At 41.1% G+C, this 25,884-nt stretch overlaps 1 protein-coding gene across 4 annotated transcripts; it reads right to left on the reverse strand.

Moving 5' to 3' along the window:
* Window positions 1-25,628, reverse strand: TTLL6 (tubulin tyrosine ligase like 6). 4 transcript variants are annotated; one of them, XM_075911253.1, is made up of 16 exons: window positions 25,401-25,628; window positions 24,906-25,133; window positions 20,146-20,186; window positions 19,103-19,221; window positions 18,851-18,981; window positions 17,952-18,108; window positions 15,993-16,136; window positions 15,369-15,454; window positions 13,450-13,675; window positions 11,406-11,587; window positions 9,906-10,094; window positions 9,331-9,487; window positions 8,456-8,755; window positions 4,604-4,970; window positions 4,086-4,295; window positions 1-2,408 (listed from the first exon to the last, which is right to left on the reverse strand). In XM_075911253.1, the coding sequence occupies exons 4-16, from the start codon at window positions 19,121-19,123 to the stop codon at window positions 2,350-2,352; spliced, it is 2,229 nt and encodes a 742-aa protein (XP_075767368.1). In that variant the 5' UTR covers window positions 19,124-19,221; window positions 20,146-20,186; window positions 24,906-25,133; window positions 25,401-25,628; the 3' UTR covers window positions 1-2,349. The 4 variants fall into 4 exon arrangements, with proteins under 4 accessions (XP_075767368.1, XP_025039059.2, XP_025039060.2 ...); XM_025183274.2 differs by lacking the exon at window positions 25,401-25,628 and having other exon boundaries at window positions 20,146-20,183; XM_025183275.2 differs by lacking the exons at window positions 24,906-25,133; window positions 25,401-25,628 and having other exon boundaries at window positions 9,367-9,487.
* Between the last annotated feature and the right edge of the window lie 256 nt (window positions 25,629-25,884).

The raw sequence follows: 25,884 nt of genomic DNA on the forward strand, positions 1-25,884 counted from the left end.
AGCTAGAATAGCTGCTTCTATGCCAGGGCCTGCATGTCTCCCATGCATGGGGCAAGATCTGAATGCCTGTGCTTCAGGGAACCTTACAAGTGCATAGGCCCCTTGGAGACTATTACAGGCTGGAGCAACTTAGAGCAGCACATAGATTCTTTTTAACTTGTGCTGGGGGTCACTGCAAGCCCCTGTAGCTCCCAGGGTTGAATGGGATGAAAGGTGCATCACAGACCCCATATGGTCCCTAGGAGGGACAGCTCTTCTTGGGGGTTCGCGCTCTCTCAGGAGTTAAGCCCCTCTGCTTCTTGAAACCACACCTCTCTGAATCTTCAGCACACCTGTCGCTTGCCATGGGCCCCCGCAAGGAGTCCACTCGCTCTGGACACATGGGTCCTCCACGCCTAGAGGGAATAACGCAACCCTGTTCTCTAGATCTGAGCAACTCTCAGCTAGCACAAAACAGGAGGATTTATTGAGCATCTGAACACAGCATAGGAACTCTCAGGGCTCATACGCCTGGCCTCCCACAGCACAGCATGTCTAAGCCTTTCCTACATCCAGGTGGCTCTGCCTGTTCTCCCTTCCCAATACAGAACCCTCCCCCCCCCCCGCCTTTTCAGCTGAGCCTTTGATATCCCTCCCCAGCAGATACTCTCCTGTCCTTTGCCTTCTGGCCAGGTAAACAGTGTTGCCTGGCCCTTTTCTTCTTCACCTCCCCTCTCATCTATCCTTTGTTCCCCCTGGCTGGAACCAGCTGGTCATGTCACCAGGGTCCTTTCTCTGCAGCCCATTGTCCTTCCACTGACCAGAACCAGCTATGCTATGGGAGCTGGGTCTCCTGGTCACCAACCATGGGGTCTCCTTTGGCCAGGGTCCCCAGTTCTGTGCTGGTTCCTGCAACAAGCTTCCCCCACCCTCTTAAACCAGTAGCTCCCAGAGACAATGAGTCCACCCCCTGCATGCAAATCCCCTGGAAAACTAACTAATCCCTCACTTCATCACTTCGGGCCTAAATCTGCATTCCTTACTTGGATAAACTTCTCAGTGAAATCACTGCTTGAATTGTAAGCCCACTGGGAAAGACCAGTGCCTTCTTGTAGAGAGATACTGGCACTATATAATTAATAATGAACTAGTGGGATTTCCTTGTTCACAAATGCAAACATTATGACAAGGTCCATCAAGCCATGATTCTCCCACCACTATTGTATGGGTCTGAAACTTGGACAACCTACAGACGTCACTTGAAAGACCTTGAGAGGTGGCAATGAGTGATCACCCATCATGACAAGGTGATGGATCTTACCACCTCTCCAACTGACCAGTGCATTTTCTAACTAGCAGTACTTGCATTACCTAGCCTTCTGCCCCTAGCTACATCCATGTATCCCGTCAGTCATCCAGCTACCCTGTATTGTGGCTTTCAGCATGAGCTAAGTAGCCATTGCTATTACTAATTTTAGAATCAAACACGCAGGTTCAGAAATTCAGCTTGAAAAAGATGCAGCTCCGTTCAATGAATTAACTTCTCACAGTGATTTTAGATCTTGTCTCCACTAATCAGATTGAGACCGGAACAACAAAAGGCATTTTTGAGTGATGAGTACTCTGAGAATGTTAAATGCAAAATACTGACTCCCAATGGAAGAGTCTAAACTACAAACACTGCTGAATCTAAAAACCTGCAGCATCATGTTTGGGGAAGCCTACGCTTGCTTAAATGTTTAGATTGACCTAATTATATCACTCAGGGTTATGAAAGGTTTAGTGCCTTATGCAATGTAGTTAGGTCAGCTTAACCTCCAATAAAAGATGCAGATAAGTCAATGAAAGAATACTTCTATAGACCCACATACTGCCTCTCAGAGAGGTGAATTAAATACTCTGTCAATGTAGAAAGCATCTACAATATTCCCCCACAGAATGTATCCGTTGCACTTTTTGTTTTAGCCTTCTGCCTTTGCTTTCTGTGATGTTGAGAAGTAGTAACCTCTTCAATACTACACTGCCCATTTTTATTTCCTTTTAACTCTTGTTAGAAGTCAGGACTGTAGTTTCACCCTATATTAGCTGAAATAAATTTGTCATGCAAATGTTAAGGCAATTTTTCAAATGATGTTGCAAGGATACAGCTGTGCATTTCCAGCTGATGTTATTTGGAGTTGTGCAGGGTATAGAACAGACATCACACTGTAATTCTTCTTATAAAAGCATTTTTCACTAAACAAAACAAGAGTTGGCAGCAAGCAGACACTGCTAAAAGGAGGAGATCTACATCAAGTTCCAGTACAGCAGTTTCCCATCAAGACACCCACAAACTCCTGACAGTTTTTAAAAGCAAATTTCATTGGTCATTCAGTGATGTTTCATGCTATGGAAGCTGCATAACTGGAGGCAGTCACCAGTGAGTATATCTGAAAAGAAACAACAAAACGGTTCTGTCAGTTCCTGATGAACACACTGTCTATATGCGTGAGCATCTCTCAGGCTTCAGGAGGCAAAACAATGCCACTGTTCTGCTCAGGCCCTGTCAGGAAGGAAATATAACAACAAACAAACTGAATAGGTGGGTCAAAGATACATTTTCTAGCACTTTTCATAGAAGTTCTAACATTATATATGATAGGAGAAATGAAGAAGGCAGCAGCTTCATTCTCTTTTTAGACTACCTACAGTTCAGACCAAGAAAACAGATCATTTCTGAGTCAGATGCCACACTGAATAATGCCAAATAGGGACAAATAAGCACTCCAGCCACTATACACCTTTCCAGCAATGTGTAGCATCCAGAAAGAAGCCACGAGTGTTGGGAAAATTCCTTAGTTATAGGAGATATAACAGTCCAGTATCTGAGATGTTATATACCCTTCTCACAGCCCTCAAGAGAAAGGTGGAGTAGTATAGCACTCAGGGCTACTATGAAAGATTTTGTAGTACAACCCTTGGGAGTTTACTGTAAATTATGCCATGAATTGCTCTCACTGCTATAACAGCCTGGAATCTGCTCTTTTTCTTCCTGGAATGCACCTTCTCTGCTGTGCCTCCTTGTCCCAGATCACGGCATGAGTTCATTGCTATTCCCATGTGTAGATTTATACCAGAAACTGACAATAACAATATTAGTAGATTACATCTGTTTTATCCTGAAAGATCCACAGGTGCTAAAATATAGAGATTAGTCACCCAACAATGAAATGCAGTGAGCTTTCTAAAGCAGCAACACCATCCAATAATCTATAGGTAGGGATGTGAAGAAGAATGCATCCAGTTGAAACTATAGCAGGAATCTAGGAAGGCAGTGACCCAACTTGAAAAGGAGACTGGGTTTAGCACCCCCTGGTGTTACAAAAAGTGTAATGAAACCCCTGTGTTCCAGGCTTTGAGGTTATGTATTATCAAAAGATGCTGGGTAAAATTTTCAGAAGTGCCTAAAAGCTAGATTTTTAGAGGAATATAGCTATGTAAAGATGCCTATAGATGCCTAGTGGGATTTTATAAAGAGCCTAGGTGCTTTTAAAATCCCACTAGGTGTCTGTGAATATTTCGGCAACTACGGTAAATTCCTTTAAAAATCTGTCTCTCGGTGACTTAGGAGACTAATTCCTATTTTCAAAAGTGACTTTGGCACTTAAAGCCCAGATCCTCAAAGGTATTTAAACACCTACCTACCACTGATTTTTAGATTGATTACAGTGGGAGTTACATACCTACATATCTTTGAGGATCTGGGCCTTAGAAGTCTAAGTCTTTCAATGACATTTTAGCTCTTGAGTACCTAAGTCACCTTTGAAAATGGCACTTAAGCTCTTCTGAAAATTTTCCCCAATACCATTAAGCACAGAACACCTGAGCATCAAACTGAGGGACTGATACAGTGATTACTCAGAAAAAAGAATGTCACTGACTGTGTTACGTTATTAACAAGATTTTCTGCGATAGCCTGACCTTACAACTAAAAATTAAACAGTATAACTTCACACTGCAATTTACCCCTCACCAATGTCTATTAACAGCAAAGTATTCCCTGAAGGAGCCCAGATTGCTACTGACCTGTACAACATTACAGCAGAGTGATTCTATCTATTACCTGCCTGTTGGATTATCCCCTGAAGTCAGAGTATTGCTTTTCTTAAGACGTGGGTTCACTCGAGCTGGAGTGGAGATCACCAAAAGATCCTGAAGGCTGAACTGGTGGCAGTTTGTTTTTTGGAATACCACTTGAGCACTCTGAAGTTTCGTTTGTCTCTTGTCTATGGAGTTTCTGCTACTCAGATAGATTCTACTGGAGTGGAAAGCACTTTCTGTGTAAACAAAAGTCAGATTTATAGTCCGCAATCAATATGTACCCCAGACCTCTTTTCGTAGAGTTCATGTCTGTGTATCTGTATCTGAGATAAAAGGTAGAATAGATAGTGAGACAGAGTGTAAGAATACTATAGGGGCATATCTATTGTATTCTTACACTAAGATTGTGGGTATGTTAGAATTTCCTCTTGTGCTGTAATAATCATGTGTGTCTGAAGCATACTGGGACTATCACCCTGTATTTCCACAGAAATGTATCATGTAAGTGCCAAATACAAATGTGCTCCATGAAGATGGCACTCACGTGTTTTATTGATGAGATGAGGGTAGTGACGGAAAGGGAATATTATGGCCTTCTCTCCTGGTGATAAATTGAGCTTGCTGAAGAATTCCGACATCAAGATGGGGTTTTTTTCTATATCAGGTTCTAACAGGTTTCCATGTGGTCTATGGATTTTTGAGTATGAAACCAAGTTCTCTCTGGCACGAGACTGGTAATATTCTCTCTGACATCCAAATGGCACCACATTCTGAATGACTGTGCTTCCACAGTAAACCACATCAGTTGCTGTTGTGATCGCAGCCTGAGGCTGAGCCAATGTTGGGAAAGGTTTTGAAGAAGAATGAATTGGATTATCTGATACTCTGGCACAATCCCCTGGTGTTTGGAGCTGCAAGGAAAAAATCAGAAAGATCACGGTAGTGAGGGGCAAAAGTCAGATTGACCAAAACTTTTCTAGTGACCCTAGCAGTTTCTACAGGATTTGAAATTTGATTATTATTTAAAAAAACTAAAAGCTTGATTCTCCCTCATGCAAATGCCCCTTTACATTAACCCAGTGGAGTTTAGGGGCAGTAAAGGAGCCAGAAACAAGCTCTGAGAGAGAGCCCAGTTAATGGGGCTCCCAGGCCAGTGCTGAGCTGTCTCTATAGAAGAGAGGCAGTACAGTAGGCATGCTGAAGCAGGGAAGGGGCAGTCTTAGCATACTGCGTTCCAGGTAGTGTCACCTGTCAAAGAGCTCATCTGGGGCTGCTGCAGCCAAAGCATAGGTTGGAGAATCCTGGAAGCTGATATATTTATGCTGGAGGCCCAGGCAGGCCAACAGCTGCTACAAGATTAGGGGGACTGTATTGAAGTCATATTTGCCTCCTTCCATTCCTTTGCAAAGCATATGGAGGCACAGAGATTTGCGGTCTAACATTTTAGCACTTATGATGGAGGAGATGGCTTCCATCTTATGTAACAGAGGGTACGTCTACACTGCATCCCTAGTTCGGAGTAGGGATGCAAATGGAGACGACCGAAGTAGTTAATGAAGCGGGGATTTAAATATCCCGCGCTTCTTTAACATGATCTCGACGGCGCATTAGTTGGAATCACAGCTGATTCGAACCAGGAAGTGTGCGACGGAACGCGTTAGTTCGGACTAAAGCCCTTAGTCAGAACTAACATTACTCCTCATTTTTTGAGGAGTAACGTTAGTTAGGACTAAGGGCTTTAGTTCGAACTAACACGTCCCGGTGCACACTTCCTGGTTCAAATCAGCTGTGATTTGAACTAGCACACCGGCGAGATCATGTTAATGAAGCGTGTGATATTTAAATCCCCGCTTCATTAACTACTTCGGTCGTCTCCATCTGCATCCCTAGTCCGAACTAGGGATGCAGTGTAGACATACCCATACTGTTGTCTGAATGAGTCTTCCGAAAAACAATCCATAAATTATTCCATTAATCTCATGGGCGTGCTCCTTTGCTCATGAAGCTATATGCTGACCACTGTGACAGCACCAACTCCCTCAGCAGCTGCAGAATGACAGTGGAATGTATTTTTGGAAGAAAAATTAGTGAGCTGTAAACTATCCCATTCACTTCAACGAGGTGTTGACTTTACAGTCTAATGATGATCATTTGTATTTCAACATGAATCATTTCACTGCTGCTGATAATTTTAGAAGAAATACCTATCTATCCCAGGATTGCAGGTAGATCTTGGAATTGTGGGTGGATCTAGCTTGGACATACCACCTGCTCTGACCTCTGACTTATCTGTATATTGAGCTTGTCATTTAATATAAATAGACTAATTTCCATTAGAATTATATCCTTTGTAGAATAACAGAATTATAGAAATGCAAGGCTTGAAGGGATCTCAAGATGTCATCAAGTGCAGACCTCTGCTCTGTGACAAGAAAAGGAAAATTAAACCACTTCAGATGAACATTTACCCAACCTGTTCTTTAAAATCCCTATGATAGGGATTTCATAATCTCTCTTGGAGGCAGCCTGTTCAAGGTCTTAAATCTCTTTAGTTAGAAAGTTTTTCCTAATATCTAATTTAAATCCAACTCGCTGTAGATTAAGCCCATTAGTACTTGGTCTGTCTTTAGTACATTTAGAGAACAAATTATTATCACCCTCTTTATAAAAGCCCTTAACATATTTGAAGACTGTTGTCAGGTCCCCTCAGTCTTCTTTTCTCAAAACTAAACAAGCCCAGGTTTTTAAACTTTTCCTCATATGTCAGGTTTTCTAAAACATTGATCATTCTTGTTGCTTTTCTTAAGACTCTCCAATTTTATCCACATCTTTCTCAAGTGTGGAGCCCAAAACTGGACATAGTATTTCTGTTGAAGGTTCACCAGTGTAAACTAGACTAGACTGTCTTACATATGACACTCCAGTTAATACATCCCATGCTGATATCATTTTTTTTCTCAAATGCATCATATTGTTGGCTCATTCAATTTGTGATCTACTATAACTCCTACATCTTTTTCTGCAGTATTACCTCCTAGCCAGTTATTCCCCATTTTGTAGTTGTGCATTTGATCTTTCCTTTCTAAGTGCAATACTTTGCACTTCATTGAATTTCATCTTGTTGATTTCAGACCATTTATCTGATTTATCAAGATAAATTTAAATTCTAATCCTAGCCCCTAAAGTGTTTGCAACCCTCCCAGCTTGTTGTCTCCAGATTTTATAAGCATGTTCTTTACTCCATTATCCAAGTCATTAATTAAGCTATTGAATAGTGCTGGACACAAAACTGATCCCTGCAAGGTCACACTAGTTAACATCCAGTTTGACAGCAAACTATTGATAGCTACTCTTTGAGAACAGTCTTTCAACCAGCTATACACCTACCTTTTAATAGTTTAATCTAGAACATATTTCCCTAGTTTGCTTATGAGAATGTTGCATGTGACCATGTCAAAAGCCTTACTAAAATTAAGATGCATAATGTCTCTTGCGTCTCCCTTATCCACTATGCCAGTAATGCTGTCAACATGGAAAATTAGGTTCATTTGGCAAGATTTGTTCTTATACCCTGATTATCCTCTAGGGGTATGTCTACACAGCAGCGTTATTTCAGAATAACTGATGTTATTCCAAAATAACAAACAGTGTGTCTTACTCCGACTCCATTAACTGCAAAGTATTCCATGTAACCCTAATTTCATGAGAAGTAAGGGAAGTCGATGGAAGACTATTCTTCCTTCGACTTCCTGCTGTGTAGACAGCACCAAAAGCTGAATTAAGCTATTCCCACTTAAGCTACACAATTGATGTAGCTCAAGTTGTGTAGCTTAATTCGACTTTTGCCCTGCTGTGTAGACATGCTCTAGAGCTGTTTACAAATTGAATGTTTAATAATTAGTTCCAGTATCTTTCAGGTTTCCAAGTTAGGCTGATTGGTCTATAATTCCCCAGATCTTCTTTGTTCCCTTTTTTAAAAGTAGGTACTATGTCTGCTCTTCTCCAATCCTCTGGGACCTCATCCATCCTACATGAATTCTCAAAGATAATTGCTAACAGTTTTGATATTGCTTACACTCATCCCTTAAGTATCCTACTGATGACTTGCATAAGGATCTGCTGACTTGAATATAGCTAATTTACCTAAATATTCTTTAATTTGCTCTTTCCCTGTTTGATGGTCCTTCTTCCTTGTTTTAATGTTAATTATACTGAACAACTACTCATATTAACCCTTTTTAGTGAGCCTGAAGAAATGTAGACAATAGACAGCTTGTAGGTTAGTGCCAGGGCCCACATTAAGTGCCATATCTAGTCTGAGATGGATGTTTGAATGGACTGCAGATAGAAACATAGGCAAACTACTATATGTATATACAATTGTTCTGCTACTTACTATTAATCTGATGTCCATATCTGCTACAGAGTGATGACCATGTACTGCCTGGTCCATTGGGTCTGGGTTGGAGTTGTACTGGTTGGAGGCACCAGTTGAGTTTTGCTCTGTCAAGTTTGGCATGGACCTGTAATGCCTCCCTGATTGTTTTTCAGGTGCATTTGAATACTCATCAGATGTGGGGCGCATTTTTTGTTGAATTGATTCCCCATTAACAATTTCTTTCTTTGATTCTTTTTCCCCTGAGAAACTTTGAAGCAGGAGAGAAGTGCCCGGTCCTGACTCCGAACAAAGATAATGCTGAGAATGAAAGAAAATAAATTAAATCTCATATGAATAAAGAGCAATACTATTACCAGAATAAGAACTACGGCCACTTTCTCTGGTTTAAGTGGCACAAAAGGACCGTGTTCTAGCTGCAAATGGACAGTGGAGAAGTCCCTTTGTGGTGGGGAATTCTCCATTTGTATAAACCTAAGGGAGGCATGTCCAGTGCCAGATGACCCCTCGCCAATCTGATATGGGGTACTGCTGAGAAAGGAGGAAACATTTTTGTGGTGTGGCACAAAAAAGATGACAACCAGATCTAGGTGGTGATATTTGCTTATAAGGTGCACATATTTGCCTACATGGAAAAAAAACCCTGTAGATTATTAGCGCTGGGTCCTTCACCTGATTGGATGGAAAAAAGTGGAGTTTTCATATGTGTGTGTGTATACACACAGACACACACGAATATCCCCATTGCTGTTATATCCCATCTCATTAGTTTTCTTGTGGATGTTCTATTTCTGACCTTTAGGGCTTCTATTCCCCTACCCCAAGAAGAAGGAAAATTGGTGAAAAATCAACTGAATCATCCCCCCTAATCACACCTGCTTCAGTCTTTGTGCTGTAGCTGCCCTTCTCACCAGCTTATTTTTGAAAGTCTTCATTTTTTCACATCCTGACTCTCCCAGCAGCTCTATCTTCTTCTCTTGCAAATGGGCTGTTTTCTGCTCCTGCTTCATTCGCAGTTCCTGTAGCTGCTGCCTGTAGATAAAGAAACAGGTGGGTTCTAAAAGATCTAAAATAGTTCTGATGAGATCTGTCAGTTTGCAAGTCCCACTGGATCTTGGCAACAAATTCTGCCTGATATGGAACAAATCTGGTCAAATCTACAGGCAACATGATTTAGAGTATTGAGCTCTGCCCTGAACTCAGGAACTCTAGAATTCTAATCCTGGCTTTAACATGGATTTGTGAGCATGTCACTTGACCTATGTGTGTTCATTTTACCACCTGTCAGATTAAGATTGATAATATTAATTTACCTATCTGACAGGGCCATCTGAAAGAACCATCAGTTTACATAAAGTGCCATGTAAGTGACGGGTATTTTGATTTAATACTAATTCAGGATGCATCCTCTACCCTCTCTAATGAAAACTGAGTGGGAAATACTCCTTACCTAGCATGTTCTTCTCGTGCCCTGGAAGCTGCAGTCTCCTGAAAGAGTGAATTATTGTTCTGGAAAAACTTATCATATTTGTCCCAATCAGATGTGGGATAAATTCTACGAAAACCACCTGTGTTTTTCTCCTCATATTTCTCAGCTTGTTTCAGCCAAGTGGCCTGGCAGTTCTTATACTCCTCAGCCCTGGAAAAAAAACCCAGATAGACCCGTTAACAAATCATGTGGGATCCAGAATAGGAATTTATGTAATTGTAACTGCATTGCTTGCATCTCTGAGTGACCCCATTACGCAGATCTCACTGCCAGTTGACAGGAGGACTTCTCCCACTGGCACAGTTATCACCTCTCCAGGCAGTGGAGTAACTACACCCTCTGGAGAAGCCCCATGTCAGCATGGGTAGCACCTTTATCGAAGCACGACAGCAACAAAGCTGCAGCATTTTAAGTGAAGCCAAGCTCCTTGGAAAAATCTCCAGAACAGAAGTTTCGTTTCACACTGTAATTGCATCTCTAATCCTGTCATCTTTGTTTTGGCTTAATGCAGAACGGTTCTCATTTTTTTCCTATGTAGCAAGCCCATAACATAAATGTAAAGATTATCTGCAAAGGAAAAAAAATGAGCTTGTCTCCTTTCTGGTTTCCCTGTGGTTGTTAAAGAGGGTCTGAACTTTTATTTTATCTTTTGCTCGTTTTTTACATTAAAAATTCGGGAACTGTCTAAACCAGAAGACTCTATGATGACTAAAGAACTGCAGGTTGAACGTCTCTAGTCCAGCACCTTGGGACCTGACCGATGCCAAACCATAGGAGATCAAAACTGTCTAGCAGCACTACCAACACTTCCACTGCTTACTGGGTTCTTAGAAGACATTTAGGGATAAATTAGAGCTAAATAACAGTACAGGACACTGAGGGCCAGGACTGGTGGCTGTAAACAAACTTTATAGGACTGTGGGAAACTTGGCCACACCTATGATAAATGGACATCTGCTTAACTAAAATCATACCAGACCAGAGATATTACCGGACCAGAAAATGCCGGGCTAAAGTTCAACCTGTAATGAAATTATGATATCACAACAGTGCACAAAGCGAAAGATGAGCTATCAAGAGGGGAAGCAATCTTTAGTCAGATTACTTTTGTTAATTTAAACAAATTGTTCAATAAATGTTAATTAACGTTTTGAATAAAGGAAGACTTTGTTATACATTCAGCACCCTTACTTTTTTAGTTTGATTATGAAGAACTTATAATGAACAACCTTTTGTATCCCAGCGGCGCTCCAGCAAAGCCAGGAAAGGCTAGACTTTACAATCTTGGTAGTTTGAAGGTTAAAAAAACAGGAAAGAAAAAACCTTTAAAAATAATCAGTTCAGGTCATCTGTATACATCACAAAGAAACAAAAGCCATTTAAAAAAATTATTTGCAGGTCACCTTAAAATTATGGTTCACATAATCAGAGGAAATTAGATGAAGCTATAGTAGGACACACCTGGTCTCTCGAGAACGGCATTGCTTCAGGATCCTCTCCTTTCCACGCCGCTTCGCTTCTTCTAGGATTTTTCTCTTGTCACAGGCCCCTAAGTTTATCAGAACCAAAGTGTCATACAGTAGTTGGTCCTTCACTTCTTTATCTAGCCAGGAGTCAGTGGTAAAGCTTGGAGAGTGATTCACCTGAAATGAAGAATATTATCTATTAACTGTAGTTCATAGCCAATGAAAATTATACCTCAGGGCTGTGTCTAGACTGGCCAGTTTTTCTGGAAAATCAGCCGCTTTTCCGGAAAAACTTGCCAGCTGTCTACACTGGCCGCTCAAATTTCCGCAAAAGCACTGACGATCTCATGTAAGATTGTCAGTGTTCTTGCGGAAATACTATGCTGCTCCCATTCGGGCAAAAGTCCTTTTGTGCAAAACTTTTGCGCAAAAGGGCCAGTGTAGACAGCTCAGATTTGTTTTCTGCAAAAAAGCCCCAATTGCGAAAATGGTGATTGGGGCTTTTTTGTGGAAAAGCGCGTCTAGATTGGCCACGGACGCTTTTCCGCAAAAAGTGCTTTTGCAGAAAAGTGTCCGTGCCAATCTAGACGCTCTGTTCCGAAAATGCTTTTAATGGAAAACTTTTCCGTTAAAAGCATTTCCGGAAAATCATGACAGTCTAGACGTAGCCCAGGACATTAAACTAGACTGAAAACTAGATTGACAGGGATTCCAATCAGAATCTGGTGTTGGCAAGAATCCTTGGCAGACTTCAACGTATGAAACAGATGTATAGTAGGATCCATGGGCCAAATTCAAAGTGACACAATGGGTGGATTAGATTTGGCAGAAAACAGGTGCAAGTTGCAAGAGTGGTGCAGCTTGAACCAATATAGTATTCCGTGCAAGATGAGTAATATATATGAGTAAATATATATATATAAAACCATGGGATGCCCACACCTTAAATACTGCATACAGATGTGGTTGCCTTGTTTCAAAAAGGATATATTGGCATTGGAAAAGGTTAAAAAAAGGGCAACACAAATTATGAGGGGTTTGGAACAGGTCCCATATGTAGAGAGTTTAAAAAGACTGGGACTTTTCAGCTTAGAAAAAAGTAGACTAAGGGGGGATATGATAGAGGTCTATGAAATCATGACGTGTGTGGAAAAAGTGAATAAGGAAAAGTTATTTACTTGTTCCCATAACATAAGAACTAGGGGACAGCAAATGAAATTAATAGGTAGCAAGTTTAAAACAAACAAAAGGAAGTTTTTCTTCACACAGTGCACGGTCAACCTGTGGCACTCCTTGACAGAGAATGTTGTGAAAACCAGGACTTTAACAGGGTTCAGAAAAGAACTAGATCAATTCATGGAGGTTAGGGTCCATCCTGTCTATTAGCCAGGATGAATAGGAATGGTGTCGCTAGCCTCTCTTTGTCAGAGGCTGGAAATGGATGACAGGAGAGGGATCACATGATGATTACTTGTTTTGTTCACTCCCTTTGGAGCATCTGGCATGGGCCACTGTTGAAAGACAGGATATTGGGCTAGAGGAACCTTTGGTCTGACACAGTATGGCCATTCTTATGTAATTAGATTTACTGTGAGGACCAAATTCAGACTCTGATATTAGCAGGTTCAGCTCCTATTGAAGTTAATGGATAACCCTGGAAGAGTCCTTTGTGCAAAGAACTGGAGAGTAAGGCTGTCCCCACATGCAGGAACACATTTAAATGTCAAGGCTACAGATCAATGTGACTGTCTGTGGGCATGCTGTTTTTAGCTTTTCTGTAGTCTAACCCCCTCTGCTGGTCACCAATCAGTTTTCCAAGCTTCTGGAATAATGCAGGAGATGATATGCAATGGACTTTTGTTAGGAGATCTAGAGAAACAAAAAGGCAAAATTGGTGTTAAGGAAGAGGCTTGTGTATTGTGATAGCAACTCATTTGGCAGAATTTGGCCCCAGAGGTAAGGAAAGGTGAAAAAGGATACCAGTTCACAGTATGGACATGTTATAAGATCTAAGAGTGGTTCTTTGCTGTGGTTCTTACCTCAAGCAACCAAGGTTTGAGTTTGAGATCCAACAGAATATCAAATCCTAGTATTTCAAAGCAAGCACTACCCACAGTGTGGTTGGGGAAACAAGAGTGATAGTTATGTTTGATAACAGGATGTGCTGATATCAGGGTTTTAATAACAACATCTTCTATATCCAGCCACATCAGGTCGATATCATAGCCATGCTTCTGCATGTACTTATTAAAGGTGGAGAGCTTCCTATTAAGAAAAAAAAATAAGTTGGTAACCCATATTAATGTCAAATCAGTGCACAGTAAGCACTTTTCTGTTTGCTTTTATGCTGCTTTAGTGAAGCATAGTTCATTATATTCATATACCTGCAGAAACAAAATAAAGTTTAACAAAACAAATTATTATTGAAACTCTTGCATATATCAATGTAAGCTCTTCTCAGATATTGAGGATGGCCTATGCATTACTACAAGGATTCTCAACAGTTATGTTATGAATAAGTGTCAGTAAAGTATGTCCTGCCTGCCTTAACTATATTGCTAATAGAGAGAGGATCCCAGAAATACAGGAAAGGATTCCTTATATGGAAAATAATGAGAACCACTGTTCTAATTAATCTCTCCGTCTTTGGACAGTTCTACACTTTAAATTGTATTGGTATAATCAGGGCTTGACAAATGGCGGCGAAATCTACTCGCCAGCCCCGCATTGCTCATGCACAAGACCCGCATTGCGCATGCGTGCGCTGCCGGTGAACAGGGCGACCGGCTGAAATCTGCTCACAATGGGCGAGTAGAAACAGCAATTTGTCAAGCCCTGGGTATAATTATGCCAGTGGGGATGTGTGTGGTTTTTTAAATGATATAGTTGTTTTAGTAGAAGCCTTAGCCTACGTCTACACTACTGCAAAAAGTCGACCTAACATACTCAACTCCCGCTAGATCAGCAGTTCCCAACCTTTTCTAGATGGCGACCCATTTTGACAATTCAGGAAGACTTGATGACCCAAGGCAATTCAAAAACGGGGGGAGGTAGGGGGCAGAGCCACCTGGGGAGAAACTTGGCAATACTTTTGAAATGTAATGGCCACCCATATTCGGGTCCTGACCCATAGGCTGGGAAACCCTGAGTTAGATGAATAATGTACCTTTGGCTGAGTTACTGCACCATGGGGGATCAACAAGAAAAATTCTCCCATTGGCTTACCTTTCTCTTCTCATCTAGAGTAGAATAATGGGGTTGATTGGAGAGTGATCTGCAGTCAATTTGCTGGGTCCTCACAAGACCCACTAAATTGATCATTGGATCAATCTCAGAGCCTTCATCCTCACTGTACTGTAGATGGACACAGTTTTACTGGTATAAAGATGTCTTATGCTAGAATAGTTATTCCCCTTCCTGTCTGGTAATATCTATACCACCATGAAGCACCTTTCTACAAATATAACTGTGTCTGTACTAGGTGGGTGATACTTATTTAAATATATTTGTATAGTCAGAGCTGTACAACTTTCATGTATAGACAAGGCTTTAGGATAGGAAGCAGAAAGAAGACATTTACACTGTTGGACAGTGACCAAGGCATTGCTCCAAATGATCACATACTACTGGAGTCTTTCTGGCATCAACAGAGACCTGCAGAAGAAACATTGGCACATAACTACCAAGGACTGCTTGCTCCCATTGGCCAACAGAAGTTGCGATTCCATGTACCTGTGCAGGCACAGGTAAACAAAATGTCTCACTACCAGCTGTTGAATTGTCCTTACAAGCCACAACCCAAAGTCTGAAACCCCTTCAATGGCTTATGTAACTAATGACACAAAATATACCATGGAAAGAAATATTTCTTAAACATATATGAAGAAAGCGTAGAAATATGTATGAAGATTCAGGAGACTAGACTAGCTGGTTAAGATTAACATTTTCTCCTTCTTACCTCTTACTTCCAGAATCTTCATCTCGGACAAAATTAGTACTGTGCTTATTAATGGAATAATTAGTCAGGTGCATGCAAACATTATTCTGCAAATAAACAAGTGGGTTATAGGTTAGAAAGGCAACTGTCTTGTTCACTCTTCTTGTACATGATACCAGGTGACATTACTTAACACAGAAAAAAATCTTAATCACAAGGCATTTAATAGCAATAAATATGATCAGCTCAATATTGATTTCATCATTCTAATGAACCCAAAATAGTCTTAAGATCATTTAAATGGGATCATTTATATGGGAAGTCATTGTGACACGAAAGTGTTTGCAGGATCAGCCCCTAACTGTCCTGAAACTATTATGTAGTGATATTGTGCGCTTTTAAACTCTAGCCATGTTCTACCACAGAGGTGGCTGCATTTCAGTGGTGTTTGAGGTGTTCATCCATACCTTACCCGTGTCACAGTGATGAAATGAGACTTAATTATTATTGTTTGTGAAGGACAGGGAGATTCTCAGATTAAAGGTATTGTAGCAGTCAAAAACATTATCTTTCTGTGCCACAGATAGTTCCTGTTGTTATGAATTTGAATGGTGTTAATTTATGTTAACAGAGCTCTTTACTTACCAGATTGCTGTGTGAGGGATCGGAATAGGCTGATGTAGCAAAGCGTGCAAGGCCCTCATTATAGACAAATATCCTCAAAGGATCACATGATGTTACCAGCACATAAATCCTCAGATCAAACTTAAAACTATCAATAATAAAAGGCTGGGAAAGAGAAGATGAAACCAAGTTGATTATAGTTTGTTTGAAGAACAAGAGGAACATTAGTAACTCATTAACTCAAAGCTGAGGTGATGAAAATAGCTGTACAGTCCTACCTACAGGCTGAAAAAAACAAGTCTTGCAAACGTTATAACACATTAGCACATATACATCACTTTCCTTCTTTACATTGCTAGGCAGTTATTAACCAATTAAATCTTTCAATATCCTTTGGAAGATAACACTTCCTTACCTATCTCCATTTTAGAAATTGGGTAACTGTTTGGATAAGACATTCCATCCAAAAAAGGATAATTGCAAACCTTATGAAGGGCATTATCATTTTTATAAGCTCACATGATCAGAACTAGTCCTGGAAACTTAACAGGTCTGGGTGTTCTTAAAATGATTATAAAGCATCCAGTAGAATGGGCCCTAATTCTGTTTGAGGTCCTGCGTTCTACTATACTGCAAACAATTTACATATACCCCAGTATCCGGTATATAATCAATTCTTGTCAGAGTACTTTATTCTTATAAATTAATTTTCTGAGCATTGAACAAACTCATTAATCCTCACATAGGCTTTCCCTCTTCCTCCCCCCCCTCCATTTTAAAGGTGGGGAAATTGACATGGAATGGTTATTTGCTGAATGCCAAATAGTGAGTCAGAGCAAGAGCAGATATAAAATCCAGCAGTTCTGAATCTCAGCTCCCCAGACCATGCTTTATCTCTGTTAAAAAAACCAGCAATAAATAATACTGAAACATATTCAAAATGAAAGTCCAAGCCACACAGAAGATCCTAGTGGATTGAATGTGGATGTTTTCTATGAAGAGAGGATAATGCCAAGATGTCAGCCAATATATTCATGAGTAAGATACATTATAAACAGGTTTGTAGGATAGGGCACAAGCAATCCTATTCATTCACTCTCTTCTCCAGTTGGGTCTACAGAAATACTGTGTATCTTTGAGAGCTAACTCACTGTACAGCAGGAAGAAGATGTCCCTCATTTAGTTAAGTTCACTCAAATGGTTAGTTCACCGAGGAGAGGTGAATCTACGATACATTTTAGAGAATTTGTCTGTCTGTTTGATCAAGAACTCTCCCTAAATGGGAAGATCTAAGGCCACCAAATTAAGTATAAAGTGTCCTTTTATCATAACTTAAAGCAACATAAGAGTTTGGTTGTGCCAAGGAAAACAGGATGTGCCTGGAATGGGATTGCTTTTCATAAAACCTAACAGAAAAGAGATATAATCACCAAAGTAAGAACAGGCTTCAAAATGTCATAACTGAGCAAATGTTGAAAGAGACTGAACCAAGATGAGCCAGAAAAAATAGGATGAACATGGAATAGGATTGCTTCCCAATAAACTTTACAGAAAAGAGATAAAATGCAGAAATGTGGAGTAGGGCTCTGATTTGGCACAGCTAAATCAATGTTTAAGGTTTGAAAACTAGAAGAACCTGTTATTGCAAACCACATTGACTATAGCCCTTTTTTGTTAAAACATTGTGAATGATAAGAGTTTATAGGGATGAAGAACTAAAATACACTTGATGGAATTCCCAAATTATAGACCCAGACAACAGTGGGTAAATCTGCTAGTGGAAAGCTTATTCAAAAATTACTTAGGAACCCCAATGGCACACAAGAGAGAGATTATTTTGATAGTCATGTATTCAAAGACAACGACCAATGAGTGAGTGCTGTTTGTGACTGGCTGGCTGATTATAGACAAGAAAAGCTGAGCTGAATTAAACTATGAATGACAGAACAGTAGTTTTGGCATGAGGAACAGGGGGATTACCCTTGAGATGTAGAGCTGGCAGATCATATCCTCTCCAGGTTTTATGTCTTTCACAGATCTGGTGATGAAAATTCCTCTCCCCTGACAGCCAGAGTCTGGTTTGCAGATGTATGTCTTATGTTTCCTTGATCTGCTATAGGCTTGCAGATCCCCATAGCTATAAGGAGAGATGGTATGGAGGAAAGAAAGAAAAGTCACACATTAATTAGAATTACATGATTCCAAGGTTTGATGTCTGACCACCTACCAGTGCTAACATTTTGGCAGACAAATGCAAATGTTTACAGAGCCAATGATCAGAAAGAAAAAATATCTGTCTCTCCACAGAGCCAGGAATACAACTTTTTTTCTTTCTCTCTCTCTCCTTTATTTCCAGTAAAGGCAAATTTAGAGTCACACAGTGTTATGGAAATGATCTTTTTGTTTCTTAGATAAAAGAGACTTTTAATATGATGTAGAAATCATTTCTTCTTCCAATGAATACCCATCCCATTGAGTAATATAGCAGTAGACTTAATTATAAAAAAAGAATTGTATTCCATTCAATAGCAAAGGGGCTTGCATTGGCAATGAAACAGATTACTGCATTCAGCTCAAAGCAACAACATTCAACTGTGAAAATGTTCCTTGTCTTTTCCACTACTCTGTGTAAATAAAAGAACAGAATGATAATGGGTTTGATTCTCTTCTCCCTTGCTCAAATTGTACATTGATGCATCTTCATGGAGGTGAAAGGAGTTACTATCATTTTACACTGGAATAAGAAGAGACTCAGGCCCAAACGAAGGAAGAGACCAGTAAGCTGAAATAAAGGATGAGAGGAAAAAATGGGAGTGATATGAAGGGAAGCAAGACAAGAGAAAAATCAATCAGTAGACATTTTAAGAAGGAAAACTCACTCAGCAGGAAGACACCACGTCCTAGGAAAGAAGTTAAATTCTTTTGGGAAGAGCTTTAGCATCCTGCTCATGTTCCTTGCTAGCAGGTCCTTTCTACAGATTTCACTCATCCCAGGAAAGTGGTTGATTTTCTGGAAAAAAAAGTCCAGAGAAAAGACATAATAACAACAACCATCTTGCCAGCCTCTTTGTTATTTGCACTGGGGAAAAAGTAATAATTTGATATCCTCACTACCTCACAGTGATGAGTACCTGATAACTTTTCATTTCCATTATGCGATCCAGTGAGACTGAATAGTCTGTCCAATAGAGAGTCCATTCATCATTCTCACCTGCTTCCCGTAAACCATACTTCTTAGCAGCGCGACGCACTGCATCATAAGAAAAGAAACAGTTTCAATCATATTCGAAATTTAGGCTTTAGAAAATTCTAGCTGTTTGGACTCAGAAGGAGAATTAGACTCATGGTTCACTTATGCCACTCAATTCAACCATCTACAGACCCCATGTCCACTTTGAGTGGTAGCCACTTTTCCTTTAGTCCCCATGAATTTGCTGCCCCAAAAATGTCCATTTTGTTTGACAAATTGGACAGTCACTCACTGATGATTGTTGAGCAAGCTGACCTCTCCAGTACACCAGCAGAAAATTGTGAGATGGCGTAAGCTTGCATTGGTCTTTCTAACTAATGGTGAAAAGTAGAACTTCTTGAAATAAAAAATGTTAATGATTCATTTAATTTGGAATGGAGCTATTTGAACTGGTTCCCCATGTTCCAAATCCATCAGAAAAATTCAAATCTTGCATGGGCAAAAGCTCATGGATTTCACATAGGATTTTAATTCTTGCCTAACTTCAGTCATGATGAGGGAAATGTATTTGATGATCACAAGCTCATCCTGTGACAATTCAGCATCATTAGCAGACTATGTCTTGGGAGGGCAAGTAGTAAAACAGCAGAGGATGCTTGGGTCAGTAATGAGATATGCTGAGAGAACTATGTGGGGCCAAATGGGTGGAATAACAGGAATGCCGTGGGTCAAGAATGAGTTTCACCAGGAGGAAAATCTCGCACAATCCTTGCCCAGACTGCATGATATTTCTAAATGATGCTTTTATTTGCTCATGTTCATAAGTACTAATATTCAGTTAACAATTCACATGACAAAATAAATTTCATTTTAAATTGAGCTCTTTTTCTTCAGAGCAAATGAAAATGCACCCCTCTTTACATGAATTGACTAGGTCACCATTCTTTATCTCCTGCATTTGGGAAAGATGAAAAAGGAACTCACCACTCTCATACTTGCAGCTGGTCAAACATATCACAGATCATCTGGAAAAAAACCAAAAAAAAGCAGAGACAGAGGCAGACAGACAAAGAACAGTTTATGCTTTATGGGGAAGTCCTGGGAACTATACAGGTGTACTTCCACAAATTTATGTACAGCACTATCTAAATGTTCATCCAATAGGCTATTCTCTCTCTCTCTTTTTTTTCTTTTTTTTTGGCTCAGTGGTCACTTAAAAAATTATTTGATGGAAATAATTAAGTAGATGTCTCTGAAGACAATTATACTAGAGACATAGTGTGACTGTTATTCTCTGTGTAAAGCTGACAGACCCGGGTCATCGGCATATGCCTCTACCACATGACTTAGAAGCCAGCCAGCTCTCAGCTCAGGCTTTAGAGCAGAATTTACTCTCCCTTGTCAGTGGTCTCAGTGCCTCTGAGTTACACCTGGTTACAGGGTCTCTGGCACATATCATTATACAAACTGGAGAAGGTGGTTTGCCGGGACGAGACCTGAGAATTCCCCATGCTTCCAACCAAAGAATGACCTTCAGCAGCACCCTCACTCAACAGTATGCTCCCTGGTTGCATGGACTAAACTAACCCTCTTCATAGCACCTCAGAAACCAGCATAGCCCCTATGCTTCCAACAGACTTTTTTCACTCTGGAGCTTTGCATGCAGGCCAGGATCCACAGTGAAAGCCACAGAATCCATAGCAGCAAGCTCAGCTTCCATTTCAGAGCTAGGCTCAGGATGAGGTGCCACTGAAGATGAGTTTATGCACCGATTAAATGCCAGAAGCTGGCCCAAGTCAGCTGACTTGGCTTGTGGGGTTGTAAAACTTCTGTGTAGATGTGTGTGCTCAGGCTGGAGTCCAAGCTGTGGGGCCCCATGAGGAAGGAAGATCCCAATGGCTAGGCTGCAGCCTGAGTTTGAATATCTACAACTTTTAGTTCAGCAGCCGAGCCTCACAAGCCCAAGTGAGCTGACCAAAGCCTGCTACAGCTGTGCCACAGGCCTTTTAATCCTGAGTCAAGGGCCACAGGACCACTAAAGCCATCTCTGGCGGAGGCCCTTTTGTCCACCCCTGATCTAGACGGTGCTTGGCCCTGCCGTGAGGGCACAGGACTGGACTCGATGACCTCTCGAAGTCCCTTCCAGTTCTAGTGTTCTATGATTCTGTGAGGATCCATTAGGACCTAGTCTCTGTCACAGCTCAATCTCTCCACCCTGTGCTTTACTCACAGAAATTTGCACATACGTAAGAATGGAATCACCATATCAGGGGTAACCTTCCTGTTCTTAGGGCACTGATTGACTAGATGTGTCCCACAATGAAAGCAGGCTATGTCTTCAGTGGCCAAGGCACAAACATAGTATAGTCCAATGGTCCCCAAATTGTGGGACGTGCTCCCATAGGGGGTCATGGAGGAACTGTAGGGGTATGTGTGGCAGGGCTTCAGCCAGCCCCCATACAAGGGTGGAAAGGGAGTGCCATTTAGGCCAATTCCAATCCCATCTACAGCTCCTCTCTTCCCACAGCCACAGCTCTGCTCTGGTTCCAACCCAGCTCCAGCCCCACCTATGGCTCTGTTCCACCTACTGTTTCATCACCTGCCCAGCTCTGCCTATGAAAGGACTGGAGACAGTGAACCTCTGGGGCTTTCTAGCCCAAAGAAATCCTTTTAATAAGACTAGCATTCTCACTGTAATTCAGCAGGTCTCTGGCCAGCCGCTTATTTCCTGAAAATGTAGGCACATTAGAAAGAGTGACTTAAGAAGCCGGTATCAAGAGGGACCAATCCAGCAATAGAGTTTCCTCTAAGCTGCGCAGCAGCACAGCCCCACAACTGCTTAATGAAGACTACCCAGGGCTCAGGACTCATGCACGGAGCTGCCTGGTCAGGGGAGAGGCACTTCTCCCTCAGTGACAGCAGCAGCTACCTGCTGAGGATAAAGCAGCGAGTCTCTCCCAGCCAGTAAGGAAATGTCCCCTCCCTACCATCTGGGAGGGGCTCACCTTGGCTGAGCAGGGCTTCACAGCTTAGAGCAGAGGGAACACTAAAGACAAAAACACTCTGCAAAACAATCTTCTCTGCAACCACCTGATCAACAAGATAAATATGGCAACAAACATGACAACAGCCTTGCTCATGTGGGAGGCATACTACACCTAATCTCTCTTCCCATGGCTAGAACACACTCCTCCACAGAGATAGACTCTGGAGGCAAAGTCCACAAGCCATGTCCCCAGGTTAAGCCCTCAGAATCTGCAACGAACTGTGGTCATTGTCCCTCTGGCCTGATTGTGCCAGCCAAGAGGGCAAACAAAAGTCAATACAAAAGAAACGCTGAAACTAATCCTACAATAACCAGAAAACTAAACCAGTGCCATAACAAGAGCGAGGTGAGTGAGGCACTTGTCTCAGGCGCATAGCTGAGGGGGAACAGAAAAGACAGCTACTACACTGTCTTTGCTCATGCCTCGTGCCACATCAGCACCCCCGCTTGCGCCGAGGACAGACTTGCCTCAGGTGCCAAATTAGCTAGTAACGACTCTGAACTAAACAAACAAAACAAATCTTAAACCCCATTTCCCCATAACAAAATAAGTGATCAGCAATCTCCCTCTGAATACTCCTACAATGAAGAGACAGCACACAAAATGGTGGGGTTCACTGGAATCACAATTTTCTGTAAGCATTTCATATACTTACAAAGTTTTAACTGATTGTTAATAATAAGAATGTGAAGGCCTTCTAACCAACAGGACAACAGTATGCAAATTAAATAAGAAAGAGATGATGGAGAGATGGTAAGAGGAAGAGGGAGAGGCTAATAATGCTAAGATTTTGTCTACACAGCTATACAACTTTTAGCAACATGGCCATGTCACTAAAAGTCGGGTAGTGCAAATGCTGTTTGTCAATACTTTCGGTGACAAAATACTTCCATCCTCTGTGAGTGGGGTTTGCGCTATTGACAGGAAAGTGCTCCTTCTGGCAAGAGTACACTGTTTACACTGCCATTTGTCATGGCAAAACAAAGCACCGACAAAAGTTTTGTCATTCAATTGGCAGTGTAGACAAAGCCTAATTTTACCTCTGATATTGCAGTCCCACTGGGAAAGGATAAAAAGGGGACAGAGTAATCTTAATCAAGTCTACTATGGTATGGGTAACCAGCTACAGTAGTCAGGCTACATCAGAAATCTAATGATAATTTTCAACAAGAAATTACTATAGTTTAACAACACAGTTTATTAGGAAAGAGCGAGCACATTTTACATAATATAGAAAGAGAATACAGCAATGGGCACTGCAGAAATACCCGCAATTAAAAATTCTAGAATACCAGAATACTGGAAGAATATAGTGATGAAACCAAAGTTACTGTGTTATAGGAAGAGCGCTCTTTCTGGATGCTCTGGGCAATATATGGCCTGGCTACTGCTTTCAGTTCCAATCTGGTACTATACGGCGCCTATCTTTCGGTTACAGTGGGAGAAAAAGATATGGCAGTTACTCAATAAGACTGATTCCTAAATAACCAGTCTATTAATGAGCTTCCCCAGAGTCATGATCCAAAAGCCAAGTGATAAAGCATAAATGGGGATCGACAAAAATATTTATGCTCAGAGTCTGTAAAGATTCTTCTTCTACTGGGCTATACTGCAACTACTATTATGGTAGTAACAATTACATGTTAAGTTCTTTCTATACATTCAAGAAAAGCAGTACCTACTTCAGTAGCTGACAACCTATGAAACTTAAAAATCATCACTTTTTCATAACACCAGAACAATTTCATCTACCTTCCACTCTAAGGGTACGTCTAAACTACATGCTTCCGTTGATGGAGGCATGTAGATTAGTTTATTCGAAAAAGGGAAATGAAGCCACGATTTAAATAATCGCGGCTTCATTTAAATTTACATGGCTGCCGCGCTGAGCCGACAAACAGCTGATCAGCTGTTTGTCAGCTCAGCGCGCTAGTCTGGATGCTCCCCTGCCGACATAAAAGCCCTTTATCGACCTCCCCGGTAAACCTCATCCTACGAGGCATAATGGGGAGGTCGATAAAGGGCTTTCAGGTCGGCGCGGGAGCGTCCAGACTAGCGCGCTGAGCCGACAAACAGCTGGTCAGCTGTTTGTCGGCTCAGGGTGGCAGCCATGTAAATTTAAATGAAGCCGCGATTATTTAAATCGTGGCTTCATTTCCCTTTGCCGATCTGTCTAATCTACATGCCTCTGTCGACGAAGGCATGTAGTTTAGACACACCCTAAGGGTAAATCGACATTGCAACCCTATTTTGAAATAACTTAGTCTGAGTCTACACAGCAGGCAGTTATTTCGAAATAGTGTGAAAATACTGTCAAGCCAAAGGACTTTTTACTCTGACTCCTGTAACCCTCATTGTATGAGGAGTAAGGGAAGTCAGAGGAAGAGTGCTCTATTTTGAAATAAGTGCTGTGTACATGCTCCCTATTTCAAAATAAGCTACACAATTGATGTAGCTCAATTTGCATACCTTATTTCAAGTTAAGCCCTGCAGTGTAGACACACCCTTTCACAACTTACCTATTCCTCTCTCACCAAAAAAATCCTGTGTTCATCCCCTTCTGCACAGCACCAGTCAGAACACCCGGTCCCCCAACATTTTCTCCCCCATTACCCTCCTGTGTTTTCAGAAGCTCTCCTACTAACATAATATGCCTTCTTCAGGACTTTTAAAGCCCTTTCAGTAGTTATTTCTAACCTCTTTCTCTTTCTTTTCTTTTTCATGGATATGTTTGGATCTTGAATTCTTTTTTTCTCTTCATACCCCACTCTATCCAGGTCTATGGTGTCCACGGCACTATCTTCACTTTCTAGTTCTCTTGGTAAGAAGTCTAGTTCAGTTACATCCTTCTCATCCGACTCTTCAGTCTCCTGTTCCACTCCTTCAAAGGATCCATATTTTTGCAGGATATCTGATGCCTTCATCCTGTGGAAAAAGGCACAACAGACCACAAGAAAAATGAAAAGTGTATGGGGATGAGTAACAATTCCATCCATCTTTTTGTGGATCCAGCTGTTTTCTCAAATACATTTGGTAAAATAAAATACAATATGACTCCCTGCATATTCCAGGAAGAGATATGTTCATTTCTTCCTCACAAGTACACTCTCTATGCCTCTCTCCCCATCCAGACCAGATCAGAAGGAACATAGAATGTCTAGTATGTATATCTCATCTGCTTTTAGTGATTACCATCTGAATGATATCTCCACAGAGGGAAAAAGCGTTGATGCTGAAGACGATTTCTGACCTCTTGCTATCTGTGATATTATTCTAATAGGATATCAGGAAGCTGCGTTGGTGCAAATCCTTAGTGTTATTGCAAGAAACTAAAGTGGAATTATTTATTTATAGTTTTTGTTTCATCAGAATTAGTGCTCCCTTAACACTTTGACCTCTCTCTCTTCCTAAAGGCTCAATCCGCCTCAGACTTGTGAATGGAATACTAAAGCACTGACTAGTGAGCACCTAACACGAATGCCAGCTCAGTGCTTACATGTGATCAGACGGATGACAAATCCAAGCGTAACAAATCAGGTTTTGCTGCCAACAGAGAAATTTTTGGCAAAGTACAGGGAGATTAAGGTAAAGGAAATCTTTATACAGAAGTTAATGTTTCTCAAATGGCTTCAGATTCTACCCTACCATCTTGGCAGAGACATGTTTGACTGAATTC

This window comes from Pelodiscus sinensis, chromosome 29 (genome assembly GCF_049634645.1).
Source record: "Pelodiscus sinensis isolate JC-2024 chromosome 29, ASM4963464v1, whole genome shotgun sequence".
In the NCBI taxonomy this organism is placed as follows: domain Eukaryota; kingdom Metazoa; phylum Chordata; order Testudines; family Trionychidae; genus Pelodiscus; species Pelodiscus sinensis.